This window comes from Alnus glutinosa, chromosome 13 (genome assembly GCF_958979055.1).
Source record: "Alnus glutinosa chromosome 13, dhAlnGlut1.1, whole genome shotgun sequence".
NCBI lineage: Eukaryota > Viridiplantae > Streptophyta > Magnoliopsida > Fagales > Betulaceae > Alnus > Alnus glutinosa.
Genome location: NC_084898.1, coordinates 21,530,417 through 21,545,836, shown reverse-complemented (window position 1 = coordinate 21,545,836; position 15,420 = coordinate 21,530,417). Strand labels below are relative to the sequence as shown.

Genomic DNA, 15,420 nt, shown 5'->3' with positions numbered 1-15,420 from the left:
TTTGAACTCGACAAAAGACATTTAGAACTAGCAATTTTTTACATGACCTGTGAATCTGACACGAAATTAGCAGATTATGGTTGAGTTATCTGAACACGTTTAATTAAATGATTCGGATTTAAATTAATCTATATAGTCTTATATAATACTTTAACATGACCCAAACCTGACAGAATAACCCGAATTTTCACTCTACTCCCAACATGATAAAGTAATAGATATGGTGGTATATGAAATTAATTAAAAAATAATAATAAATAAATAAATAAATAAATAAAAGGAATAAGAAGAAGAAGAAGAAGAAGAAAAAAGAAAAAGCACACATATCCCCTCAAACTACCAATTATGTCAATGTCCATCCTCAAACTACCAAAACATGTCAATGTCCCCCTTAAAGCCAACAAAAAGATAAAAATAACCCTAATTTTTTTTTTCAATAAGACAAAAATGTCTTCATAAATTCGAAAAAAAAAAACTAAAAAAAAAACTTTTTTTAAAAAAATAAAAGAAAAATAACTGAAAACTATAAACAAATAAATAATTATAAATTGGTTTTTATTTATTTATTTATTTATATTTTTTTTTAATAACTTTTTTTTTGTTATTTTAGATTTTTTTTAATAATTTTTTTAGTTATTTTTTAAAATTTTAATAATTTTATGAATGGTATTTTTGCCATTTGGGGAGGGACATTGACAATAAGGTGATAATTTGAAGGGATTAGATATACTTTTCCCAACAAAAAATCGAACAAAAGGGGCTGATACATTCATATGAGTCCTTCATATTCATAAGCAAGGTGTGTGACTTTGCAATTATACATTTAGAAATACATATAGGTAAGGAAAAATGTAAAAAGGGAAAAGAAAATATTACAAGAGAAATATCAAACGATAAAAAGAAAACATTTGAAATTGAAGATTGTGACAATTCTATTCATTCAAGACACAGTAGCATGTTTTAAATCCCAGATGCATTAATTACACTCTTCAAGCAGGTTCAGAATGTTATGCTCAGGAGCACTGAGAGAAGGTAGAATCAATCGGTTGGTGGGGCTGGACTTCTGTTTTGTCTCAGCAGCTTCAGATTCGAGACCGCCGCTTTCCTTCATCACCGGCAAGTCCGCTCTCCTTCGCACGCTTGCCGACATTCGCTCCTTCCATATTCTTCCATCCTGATGACCATGGAAGCAAATATCAGAATCTTAGCAGTTAGAATGCAACTGTTTCCATCAATAAGTTTAGGGATGAGTAAATAATATATGGAACTATGTTGTTGAGCCAAACACCCCCACACAAGAAATGCAGTGAAAAACCTCTAATGATTTTGAACCATAATGTCATAGTTCCATATATATTCCTAACCATCAATAAGTATGTGCATTTCTTCACAAGCATTTACATACACCCTCCAACCAATCCCAACCTCATTAAATTCAAAAAAGGCATCACCCTCCTTAGATGATGCATACTCCAATCTTGGAGGCCAGATCCAACCTGGATTGTATAAACTTAAAACCATGGATTTAGTGTTATAGACTATATAAATCAACAATGGTGTCACTCGCCCTTAATATCCTTATGGTAGACAGACGCGCAACATATCCCATTACTCTCATGTGCATAATAACCATTGGAATCCTTTCAAGCAATCAAGCAATAGTGGCTCATTAGGCAAGAGAATCAGAAAAAGAGGGAAGTTTATACCTTTCCTTCAAGTCCATTGTGAAAAATGTGCAAATCAGATCAAATTCAAGAAGATAAGGGGCTTTGTCTGAGTTCAAGATCTACAGAAATAGACCCCACAGCCCTTGACTTTGTATAACTGAGGTCGGATTTGGCCGACGGTAGAAACTGTATTTAGATTCTTGTAAAGATGGGGTTCAAGCAAGGGGAGGAGTTCGAGGTGTATTGGAAGCAAGTTGGTTAGAACAAATGAAAGATGAGTTAGAAAATATTCAAATGGCCAATCTGTGAATAGCTTAAAGTATTGCAACTTTGCAAAGTGATGATCCTTTCACCATTTGAATATGACATAATTAGCAAGGTTGTCGCATTCGCACTACAGACTTGAGAAATGTTGCAATAACCACTTCACCAAAATGAATATGACATACTTTGCAATATTGTCAAATTCGCACTACAAACTTGAAAATGTTGCAACAACCACTTCACTAAGAGAGAGAGAGAGAGAGAGATCAACTAGATTTCTCTCAACAATACCAAATAAAAACACTGCCATTGATAGAGATAGGAGAAAGAAAAATAAACAGAGTCCAACAAAATGTGAATGTAATTGAAGAATAACTTCATTAATGAGATTGGCTTATTACTTATCAAAAAATTGAAGAATAACATCATAAAGGGGAAATTAGGGTGTAGCGACAAGGAGTGAAAATAATTATAGTCTAATGACTATAAGTAACCTATTAGAGCATCTCCAGCAGGAGTGCTACTTTAACCAATAAGTTAAATTTGGCTATTTTTGTCTCTTTTTCTTCCTCCAACAGAGTAGCTATTCTAACTTTTTTCCTAACTTCATGAACAGTGAATAGTCACTAGTGGCTATTCACTGTTCACATATCTACTATTTATTTTTATTTTTATTTTTCTCTCTTCCCTCTTTCTCTCACTCCTCTCTCTCGCCCTCTCTCTCGCCCACAAGAGAAGACGAGGTCCGACACCGACGCCTCTCTCTCTGCGCTGATGCCGCTCCTCTGAATAGGCACCGGTCTCCTCTCTCTGCGCCGACACCGAGATTCGACCAATCCTCCCAAAGCTCCGGTGCCGAACGAGGCCGTCCTTGACGATCCAGATGTCGACGCCGTCTACGTGCCCCTGCCCACCGACCTCCACGTACGCTAGGCCATTCTCGTCGCCCAGAAGAAGCAACGCCTCCTGGTCGAGAAGCCACCATCGATCACACCGGTTCTGGGTCTTGGGTGTGGGTGGGCAAGTGGGTAGAAGTTGAGGGATTTAAGGAAGGCTCAGTAGGTGCAGACGTGGAGGCCATCGATCCTCGGTGTTGGGCAGCCTGGGCCTTGGTGGTGGCGGCGGGTCGGGTTGCTCTCCCAACCTCCAGCGGTGTAGGCGCACTCCTTCCAAGGAGTAGCGGCGTTGCTGGTGGTCCGGTGGATGCGGAAGGGAACAGAAGAGAGAGACAAAGAAAATAAAACAATAAAAAAAGATTGAAAAATAATATTTAAATAAAATGAAGAGTAGGATAAAGAATATTGTAGGAGGGTTTTTAAGAAAGTGAGTAGTTAAAATAGATATTGGTACTTTTTCAATAGCTATTTTAACCAAAAATGCTGGAGATGCTCTTAGTATTTGAATGAGTCAAATGACCAAAACTAAAAGTACTTAAGACTTTAGCGACCGTCCACCTAACCCATTATTCAAAGATAGTATGTCTGTTGGAATGGTACCTAAAGTTTCTCTAATAATACAATAATTCGATTGAAAATGTTCCTGATTTGTTATTAAGTGGTATCTTTTTTGTGTTGGACATGAGAAGATGAAGTGGGGTCATCTATTTGTTAGAGTGGTACTTAAGGTAACCTCTAGTGATACCTCTTCAATTTATTGGACATGTACCTTATATGGTACCTTCTTTGTGTTGGATTTAGGAAGTTGGAGTGGTACCATCTGTTTATTGAAGTAGACTCTAAGGTAAGTTAGAATCTAAAGGTTCACTTTGATAGTACTTAGAAATTTAATGGACGTGTACCGAGAGTTTCATTGGCAGCACCTTCTTTGACTATGTTGCGTACCAGATATACGAGCAGAGGATGAGAACAAGAGTCTCACTTGTTATTTAGTTATTATCTATCTATTAGAGTCTATGGTTAATGATCAAATAAGGGATATGGTTTATCCCAAGTGTTGGAATAGTATTAGAAGTCTATAGGAGATTAGGAGATACCATACGTATCTCTAAGAGTTGTCTTTCAATTATGTTTCTATTTGGTCTTGTAAGTCTATAATTTTTTGCTTAATTAATGAAAGTACGAAAGAATATTAGCAAACTTATGTTTGTTCTTGAGAGGTAAGGATACCTCAAATCACCCTAAAATCTATCAAATCTATCCTTGCATTATGCTCTCTCCAAAAACTCCACATTAAGCACAAAGGGGACATCCTCAAGCAGCTACCCAATTGACCTCGCCAACAATCTAACAACTCTATCACCTCTCTACACCGAAAAGGCTAAAAATCACACTCCACAATTCTCTAGCCACTTCACAATAGAGAAAAAGATGATCTAAGGATTCTCTACTCCTTTTACACATACAACACCATTCCACCACTATTGCCTTTCTCTTCCTTAAATTATCCATAGTCAAAATCTTTGCAAGAGCCACCGTCCGCACAAAAAAAAAAAAAAAAAACTCTCAAAGGAACATTGACTCTCAAAATACTCTACCAAGGAAAAGATGAACCCCCCCAAAGTAGATAACTCGTGACAAAACGGCCTTACTTCAAACTTGTTCCTCTTTGAAGGATTCACCAAATACGATCCATACTACCTTGTCTCAATTTGAGGGAAATACAACAAACCAAAGAATGCAATCACCAAATCGACCTGCCAATCTTGTACATATCTTATAAAAGATAAATTCCACTAAATATTACCATTAGAAAACTGCATACTATCTACAACCCACGCCTCCTTACAACAAACAATAGTTAACAACTCCAAAAAAGATTCCTTAAGTGGTTGATCTCCATGCCATTAATCATGCCAGAACCTAATATTGGTTCCATCTCCCACTTCATATCTGAAAAATCTCAAAAGAACTCTCCGCCCTCTAATATGTTTTCCACACTCCAACTTCAAAGGGTCCCTCTACCTCCTAAGAGCACCAACCTCCACTCATACTACCATATTTTGCTTCCACCACCAATCTCCACAAATCCTCACTCTCTGTGGCGTAACTATAACCACTTACCCAACAAAGCTTGATTAAATTGAATCAAATTTCTTACCCTCAATCCACCAGCTTACTTCGGAGAACGGATCGTAGACCAATTAACTAAACGAAACTTAAACTCCTTATTAATACCACCCTATAAAAACTCTCGCTGAAGTTTGTCAAGCCTATAAGCCACACTAATAGGAATAGGAAACAAAGACAAGTATTAAATGGGCAAATTGGACAAAGTACTTTTGATCGAGGTCAACCTACCTCCCTTTAATAAATAGAGTCACTTCCAACCAGCCAACCGCCTTTCCATTTTTTCTACAATGTTGCTCCAAATAGAAGCAAGCTTGTATGGTGCACTGAAAGGGAGACCCAAGTATTTCAATGGTGACAAAGCCACCTTACACCCAATAATATTGGCCAAACTTTCTACATCATCCACCTCACCAACTGGAATAATCTATGATTTCGATAAGTTGCTCTTTAACCCCGATACCGCTTCGAAACATAAAGAAAGAGGCATTGCAGATTACGAAGATGTTCATAATTAGCCTCACAAAAGATCAATGTGACATCCACATACAACAGATGACACACAACCAGTTCTGTGTTAATTCTTGACCACACCGAAAAACCAGATAATAGCCCCCTATCCATTGTAGCCGATATCATCCTGCTCAAGGCCTCCATAACAATTACAAATAATAGAGATAAAAGATCCCCCGTCTTAAAACTACAAGTACTACTAAAAAAACAAGAGGGGGCTCCATTTATTAAAACTAAGAATCCCATAGTAGAAATACAAAATGCTATCCATGCTCTCCATTTCCCCCCAAAACCACTTCTCTTCAACAAATACAACAAAAACTTCCAATTCACGTGATCATGTGCTTTCTTTAGATCCAATTTGCACAACAAATTAGGAACCCCTCATTTTATTCGACTGTCAATACACTCATTTGCAACCAAAACTGAATCTAGAAACTGTCTCCGCTTAATAAACGCAATCTGCAAATTTAAGATGATCTTCTCCAGCACTTGTTTGAATCTGTTCGCAAGTACCTTAGATATAATTTTATAAACACCATCCACTAGACTTATTGGACAAAAGTTCTTAATATCCACAGTACCAGCTCTCTTTGGGATAAGAGAAATGACCGTAGCGTTAATGATCTTCTCAAAACTCCCTTTACCATGAAAACCCCCTGAATCCTACCATAATATCTCTTTAAAGACCTCCCAGTGTGCCTTAAAGAAAACCTACCAGGACCTGAGGCCTTATCACTGTTCAATGTTTTAACCATTTCAAACACCTCACTCCCCTCAAATTCTCTTTCCAACCAAGAACCCTCCTTTTCACCAATAGAATGGAAAAAAGACCATCCAGCTTTGGCCTCCAACTATATTGTTCTAAATACAGTTGCATATAAAACTGCACAATATGCTCCCTTATTTCTTTAGGATCTGAAGATAAAGAACCATTAACAATTAAAGAATCCACAATGTTATTTCTTCTATTCAAATTTGCCAACCGGTGAAAAAACTGTGTTCTTATCACCCTCTCTCAACCAAAGGGCCCTGGATTCTAAAACAAGATGAATAGTAATTTTCTTTGGTACTTATCAAAAAAAGTAATTTTCTTTGGTCTACTAAAAAAAAAAGAAAAGAAAGAAAGACAGATAGATATGAAGGAGAAAAGAAGTTCAAGGGGAAGATTTGAGGCTGTGTCTATGCTGCTCTCTTATGGAGCTTTTACATCATTAGATTTTGACTGCTTTACTGGATTGCATTAAAGAGCACATTGAGTCACAGTATCAATGAACATGAGTGACAACTAGGTTTTTACACATAAACAATAAAGTAAATCTAACAATATCATGAGAAAATTATAGCATAAAGACATTAGCACAAAGAATGGGTAGAATGTAAGATCTACACAAAAATGATCAGATGTACACAACATAAATTGCTAAATACGATTTGGAAATTATATGCTCAATTATCAAATTTCAGAAATGATATAGAAACCAAACATCATCCCATCAAACACCATTTCAAGTTTCCTTTGACAAACTAGTCTTACACTATCATTAGTTTCTATCTTTCAGGGGGGAAAACAGAAACTTCTTTAGTTAATGCTGAAAAAAATATCCTATCCAATGCAAGATCATTTCTCCACCCACTAAAGTTCTTTCTAGACAACCTTTTTCATTCCCCTCCATTAGTTATCTCTTGAAAAACTATGCTCTATCGTTCTTAAGAACACGCTCGTGCTGCACAAAAACCTAGAATGCCACATGGCATGTTATTTCAAGCCTGGGGGTCCATTGTCTAATAGAACCAACTCAAGACTATAACTAGTGCCCAAAGACAAGATTATAAAATACACACGTATGCATGTATGTATATACATTGGCGATTGGTTTTAGCATCTTTATTACTTTCTTTTATTAGACATTCAAGATCTTTACTGTACAATTACTTCAAACAAAATTGAATGGCTGAGTCATCCAACATTATTAATTTTTTCACAGTAAGTTCCTAAAATGTTGTCTGCCAAATGGTAGGCCCAGAATCTGACAAATATTTTATATCTATGCTAACTGTCTAGCCAGTAAACTTTTAAGAATCATAGAAACATAAAGAAAACAATGGTCAGTAGTTACAAAAAATAAGTCATTGGATAGAGCATATCGATGAATTATCTGAAATTAAATTTTGTCGTAAGCTTTAAAGGTATTTTTAGTTCTGGTTTGAAGTCTTTTGGGAATAATAGAATCTTCAACAAAATATATAGAAGTACAGATTATTGTAGTATCAGCAGAAAGTATTTTGTTACATAATGCATTAGCAATGTAAGAGTTAAATAGAAAATTTAAAACCTTAATTGCCTTACTTATCCTGTGTTCTTACACCCACCAGAAATTTCAATGCTGAAGGAAAAGAGGCTTTTTACAAAATCTGATCCATGACAACGGAATAAGTACATTACACGTGCTAATTATGATTTTGTTATCAATAAAAAAAATTTGGTCAAATATCCACTAGAGGACATACCACTGATAAAATGGTGACAAAAATTGTCAAATTGGGAAACATGACATCATCCACCCAATATGTTTTTTTTTTTAAAAAAAAAAAACTTTTGAAAAGGCTTTTCTACTGTACACTATCCAAACTAACTTGTCCGGGGCAAACTACCACAGTGCACACAGACAAGCACACACATGTGCATGCATCCTTTGCTATTTATAACAGAAAATTCTAGAAGAGACGACAAGTTTAAAGCTTACATTAAGAATTGAAGGTTCAGGTAATGGACACTGAACTGGTGTATCGTTGTTAAGAGGTTCAGTCGGGTGCTCAACTGGCTTAAACTCCCCCGCTACTTCAATCCCATGAGAAGCAGGAATGGCACCAGCAGATCCAGTTGTAGCCTCTGAATTTGCAGGTAAAACTTCCCTATCATCCTGCACCAGATAAAGCATTTATTATGCAAATATATCTACAAAAAAAAAAATCAAGGTGTGAACGCGAATACGTTTATTGCAACATTTAGCCACAACATCACCAATGAAAATACAGAAAGAAGATGAGCCCATGCTAGATGAAAATAGACAGAAAACATGCTATACTTAAAAGCAAGATAAGATGCTTAATAACGACATCACAAGACAGAACAAGTTTCCCTGCATAGAAAATTAGAAACACAAACAAATCAATAACACATAGCAACAGTCCTACAATCTTCGCAGATGACGTAGCGGAAGTGATAGGAAAAGAAGAGAAGTTCGGTGACTTCAATTCTAGAAACTTAACAAGCTAACAAATAGCTTAGAAAAGCAAAGGAAACTGGAACTTTCACTATTATTTAATATTTCATTCTCAAAACTGATCTTTCCATTACATTCAGAACTCTTTCTATAATAGTAAATACAAAGCTTCAACAGGAAAGAAACTAATTGCTAGAATTAATATAAAAATGGCAACTTCTCAACTATAGAAAGTCTAACTAACTATTAACCTAAAGATGGGGAAATCTCCTAAAGTTGGAATACTAAGGGAAATAAGGAAAGTCAATGCTAACAAATAAACCAAAAATCATTAACTCTAATCTAAGAATGAAATAAATCATCCTTAAATTGGCACGGAATTTGGATGGAAAATCTGAATGGAAATTGAGTTAGCATTCTTGTCTAGTGGGGAATCATTTCCTGTTACTTCCAATGTCAAGGACAGGATGAAAATCTGCTCAAACGACACTGTCTGGACTGACGTGATCGCACTCCCACTCGAACATGGGTGCGACCGGACAATTCGGCCATGATTCCCGGATGTCCCGTTCGAACATGGATGCAACCGGTCGAGTTGGTCAGGACTCCTGGATGTGCAGTTAACACTCCCATTCGAACAAGGGTGCGATCCGGTCGTTCTGACTTGTCCTGGGGGAGGGGGTCGCTGTCCTACATCAGCAGCCCAGTGCAGGGACCCAACAGTCAGAACAGCTCAAACCAATAATGAACCCTCAACAGCACATTCCTTACTCAAAGTGTTTCAAAGTGTTTAAGAACAGTTGTGAAATCCATTCAGGAATTCAAGAATTAAGGATAAGTCAATGAGCAGAGCTGAATGGTCAGAAGTCCAAGATCAGGCCGGCTAGATACAATAAGCTAACATTCCTTACTCAAAGTGTTTTTAAGAATAGTTGTGAAATCCATTCAGGAATTCAAGAATTAAGGATAAGTCAATGAGCAGAGCTGAATGGTCAGAAGTCCAAGATCAGGCCGGCTAGATACAATAAGACTAACATTCCTTACTCAAAGTGTTTTTAAGAACAGTTGTGAAATCCATTCAGGAATTCAAGAATTAAGGATAAGTCAATGAGCAGAGCTGAATGGTCAGAAATCCAAGATCAGGCCGGCTAGATACACTAAGACCAACAGTCAAATCCATGTAAAAGAAGGCTATAATATTTCACAGAATTGAAGCTAAATAACGTTTTTTGCAATCAAACATAAGGGTCAGATCTTAATAATATCTCCTAAATTTAAGACCAAATCAAACCCAACTTCACAATTCATAGGACCCAAATGAAATGGTTTAATGGTCAACTCGGTCCAAAATAAATAAATGAAAAACTTTTAGGCCCAGCCAAAGAAACACGAGATTCCAGGAATGCAAGTAAAGATTGGAGAAGAAACCAACCATTTCAAAGGAGAAAGAGAGAGCGTATTCTTACAAGTGCACTTTGGCTTCGTCGATGGCCAGCCCTGCTGACAGAAAACCTGGAGAAAATACCCACCATTTTCTTTTAACTGGAGAAAGCTATTAAATTCACACAAAAGGGTCCTCTGATCTCGGCTTTGTTTGTTCGATCCGATGAGCAACTTTCCCTCTCTAAACTTTGCGTACATAGACCACCCAAATAGTCATTTATTTCCCAACTGCCATTCACACAAAAAGGGTCTTCTCTTCTGAGTTTTTCTTGTCCTATAAAAACCCGTCTCTCTATTTTCTCACTTCAACTCTGTCTCTCTCTCTCTCTTTCTAGACTTTTGGGTGCATGTGGGGGGAAGATGATACGTCAGTGGCTTTGCTGAGGTAGCTTGGCGTAATGGGTTTTGTTTGTACGTTTGGATTCTCTCTGTCTCTTTGCAGTAAACCATCCATTGGTCAGTCAGTACACATAAAGCTGTAAGGACGGTGAAGAGAATGAGAATCCATTAAAGGAATTCTTTATTTTATTTTTTAGGTAAGTAGAACCACAAAAAAAAATAATAATAATAATAACAATAATACTAATAAAAAATTATAACGAAAATAAGAAGAAGTTTTTTCTTTTAATAATAAAATATTGAATATTATTATTTAGTAGAAACTGTCGTACAACTATAATGATAATAACGGTAAAAATTAGCTTTTGAATCAGTAAGTGCTTGTAAAAAGAAAAAAAAAATCACTAATTTTCATTATCACATCATTTTGGTTATTTGATAGTTGTATAACAGTATACTAAATAGTATTACTCATCAAAATTTGAGTTATCTTTCTTTAAACAAGAGCTTGATAAAAGGAAAAAAAGAAGAAGACTAGTTTTAAATTAAGTGGGTGAATGATAAAGTTATTTATGAGTGTTAAATATTCAGTTACTTATTTATTAGATAAGATTAATTTTATGAATAATTTTAGTAAGTTTTAATAGCAATTTGAAAATAGCTTTTTAAATAATAATACATATATAATTAACGATTTTTAATTAATAATTTATTATCAATAATATAAAAAATATATTCACTTATAAGTTGACATGACCCTAACAAATATTATTAATGAATTTAATCACATTATATTTCAATTCCTAATTCACTAACAAACATCCTATCAAGAGATTCCAAAACAAAATATTAAGCAAGAATTTTTTTTTTTTTTTTTAATAAAGTTTGTGATCAACCACTTTTGTATGGGAGGAGTCATCTAAAAGAAATGGATATAAAAATAAGACAACTATTACGAGATAACTAGATAAGTATTAATTAATAAAATAAAGAGAGAGATTTTCAAAAAAATAAATAAATAAATTAAGAGAGAGAGAGAGAGAAAGGGACAGGTGGATGCGCGAATGTGGGGTTGGTGTCCACTGGGCTTAACACGTCCTTGTTAGGAAGCATGCGTCACGCGCCCCTTGTTTCGCGTGTAAATCAACGGACCGACTCCATCACGATATATAATTAATTCTGTCGTTTCAGTTTGTCCCTTCAGACGATAAACACATCACCATCGCCCTCATTTAATTAATAACGGGTTTAAAAAATATTTATTTTTTAAATTTTAAAACTTAAATATAATTTTTTTTATCAAAAAAACTTAAACATATACTTCCATATAATTTATAAAAGATTCTATTAAATCTTACAACAAAATTTAATTTCAGAAAATTAATCGATATGCTCCTATCCAATGACTTTTTCTTTTCTTTTCTTTTCTTTTTCTTTTTTTTTTCTTTTTTTCTTTTAACTATTGAGTCCAGACCATTGTTTTCTTTATGTTTCTATGATTCTTGAAAATATACTTTTATTTTTAGGTAAATAAAGAAAAATTTTAATTAAAAACAATAACGAAAAACTATATTTAAACCCCTAAACTACCTACGGATAAAAGGTTAATCGCCGATAATTTAAAGCGGTCTGGTTTCAAGCTCTAACCGTTTTGTTTTATATTTTTTTTAACCTAATTGAATTCACCGACATAAGGACAAAAAAAATATATATTGCGCGGGTACCCCTAAGTATTTGAGTTATTATGTTTGCTCCTGTGCAAACTTTAATATTTTCAATAAGCATCTTTTTTAAAGAAGTTAGAAAAGATTTGGTCAATAAATGAATAGCTCAATAAAGACGCGTTTGGATGTTTGATTTTTTTAAATTTAAATTCAACTATAATAGAAAAAAGTGAGATAAATTTTAATTTGTTTTTGAAAAACCATAATACTGCGACAAATAGAATAAATCAAGATTTTTCTTATTCCCAATAAACTTATTGGGTAGTAATTGGGCTAGAAAAGATTAAAAGCACTTTTATTAGACTAGCCAAATCTTATTTTGGCTATAAATATAATAGAGAGGCACGGGAATAAAAATTACAAATTTGGATCTTCTCAATTTCTCTCCATTTAATTATAAAATAGGGATATAGTTGTCTTTTTACATTCCATAAAAATGTTAAAAGATAATTGTGCCCCTCCTTTATAAGTAAATAGAGAGAAATGGAGAGGATCATGTTCCCTCGTTTTTTGGAAATAGTGAAAGTGGATAAAGAAAAAATATTTTAAACTTAATATTTAAGGCTGATAATTTTTTACACGATTCAAACCCAATACGAAATATAATGGCATGTAATTTGACATGACTCACAAACTCGATACAAACTCAATACAAAATTAGAGAGTTATGGTTGAAAGAGTTTGGCCCGTTTAATTAAATAGGTCGGGTTAGTGTTTACATATATAATCTTATACTCATGTCTCGATATAACCCGAATCCGATACGTGAACACGAACCGCCATTCTTAGCTAAAATAGAAAGTGTAATGTAGCCGTTTTCAAACAGTTGGTTACTAAAATACAAAAATATGATTTTTACCTAGAAATTCAAGGTTGCCTTTCAGTGTTCGGTTAGTATCATAATAATATACTTCAAGGTCAAGCTAGGATTCACATTCGGCCAACCGACTTAGCTTTTTAGCTAATTTGCCTTATAGTAAAAAAAAAATATTAAAAAGATACTATATTTTTTATGAGTGCTACAGTTGTTAACAAAGAAAAATAATGATTTTTTTTAATCCCCATTCTCTCTACTCTCAGATGGATGGATTGAAAGTGGTTTTGTAAATAAAGAATAAAATAAAAATAAAGGAAAAATATTAAAATGGAAAAGAGAAAGATTTAGAGAAAAAGTAGTAAGCTAAAATATAAAAGAGAAAGATTTAATATATATATATATATATATATATATATATATATATATATATTATTTTTAAATTGTTTAAATTTTAATTATTTTTAATTGAATATATGACACGTGACAAGGGTATTATAAGAATATTTCGACAAAATTGGTCTTTTGGACATTATTTGGTAGTTTGGGGGCATAGTGCGAGAATTGGTAATTTATGGGGTTACTTAAAAAACAGCTAGTAGTTTGGGGGGCTTAAATGTAGTTTTTCATTAATACTATGACAAGCCAACCCAAGAATAAACACCAAAGAAAAAATGAATTTAAGAAGGAATGCATCAAATGAATGACACGGCTCTATTGATTATTTACACGAATGTCAGATTCTTAAAATTATACTTAGATTGACAATTAGCATAGCTACAGAATATTTGTCATATTCTGGGCCTAGCACTTGGTAGGCAAAATTTTAGGAACTTAACTGTGAAAAAATTAAGAGTTAAATATGTTTTTAGTAACTGAATTTTAATTCGCATTACAGATGGTACCTCAGTTTTGAGAAAATATTAAATTAGTACCTCAATCAAGTTTTTCGTCAAAAAACTAACAGCCCGCCAAGTGTCAACCCTCGGAGGTTGACACTTGTTTTAGTATTAAAAAAAAAAAAAAAAAAAAAAAAAAAAAAAAAAAATCTTTAAAAATTAATTAAAAAAAATGAAAAAGAAGAGGAGCCACTCTCTTGACCGGTTTGAGGTGGTTGAACCACCTCATGGGGGATGGTTCGGCCACCCCATGACAAATATATATATATATATATATACAAGAAAACAAAAAATAAATTTGTTTAAGGGTTTTAACCCTTAGGGTGGCCGAACCACCCCTAAGGGCCAAAACCTTTGAACAATTTTTTTTTCCCCTGCCATGGGGTGGCCGAACCACCCCCAACCCAATTGCCAAAATCCTTGAATATTTTTTTTTTCCTGCCATGGTGTGGTTTGGCCACCCCCATGATGCCCAAGGCTTACATTTTTTATTTTTTTAACGATTTCTTTTTTTTAAAAAAAAATTATTTATTTATTTTTTATACTAAAACACATGTCAATAAGGGTTGACACCAGGTGAACCGTTAGTATTTTTATGAAAAATTTAACTAAGGTACTAATTTGGTATTTTTCTAAAACTGATATACCATCTATGATTCGAATTGAAACTCAGGTACTAAAAAATAAAATTTTAAAAACTCAAGTACTAAAAACGTATATAACCTAAAAATTAATAATATTGTAGTACTTGTACAGTAAAGATCTTGAATGTCTTATACAAGAAAGTAATAAAGATGGTGAGACCAATCACCATCTCTAGCTGCCATTTCCTCCGACAATTTTTCAATTATCATCGCGGACCATCTCCAATTTATAATTAAAAAAAAGATACTTATATTTTCAAACTCAAGCTTTTTAAAACTTTCTTTTTGAGTTTGAAGGGATGTTAAAGTATACAATAATGATAAAAGTTCTTATTACAAATGAGATTGGATTATCCTAAATTTAAAGATTTGATGAGAGTTAGATTATCTAAATTTATGGATTTGATGAGATTGAATTATCTTATATGACAATATTTGATTATGATTATATTAGATTTGAATAAATTAAAATCATTTGTAAGCTCTATAAATGAAGTCTATTGTACATAATCATATCAAGCAACGAGACCACGATGTAGGAGCTCTGTACGGCTTTATTCTATTGGTGGATGCAGGTGTCTAACACTGAATCACCCGTAAAATATTGTCTCTATTTTATATTCTTCCACTATTCTCTTCCATAACCTTATAATTTTATTTGATATATATTACTTCTTTGATGAAAATCTGAAGGGAAATCTTGAATTAAAAGTGACAAGGTATATTTTCAAAAGTTTTAATTTCATTAAATTAAGAAGGGATAAATGCATTTTTGATCAATGTGATTTGAGGTTTGTTAAAATAGCTCACTGAGTTTTAAATAGTGATTAATCACTTCCTAGGGTAAGCAAAAAATAACA

At 33.8% G+C, this 15,420-nt stretch overlaps 1 protein-coding gene across 1 annotated transcript; it reads right to left on the bottom strand.

Annotated features, from left to right (window-relative positions):
• Positions 1-761: 761 nt before the first annotated feature.
• LOC133854811 (uncharacterized) lies at positions 762-10,590 on the bottom strand. Its single transcript, XM_062291080.1, has 3 exons — positions 10,164-10,590; positions 8,218-8,394; positions 762-1,174 (listed from the first exon to the last, which is right to left on the bottom strand). Exons 1-3 carry the CDS (start codon positions 10,227-10,229, stop codon positions 977-979), a joined length of 441 nt encoding a protein of 146 aa, XP_062147064.1. The 5' UTR covers positions 10,230-10,590; the 3' UTR covers positions 762-976.
• Between the last annotated feature and the right edge of the window lie 4,830 nt (positions 10,591-15,420).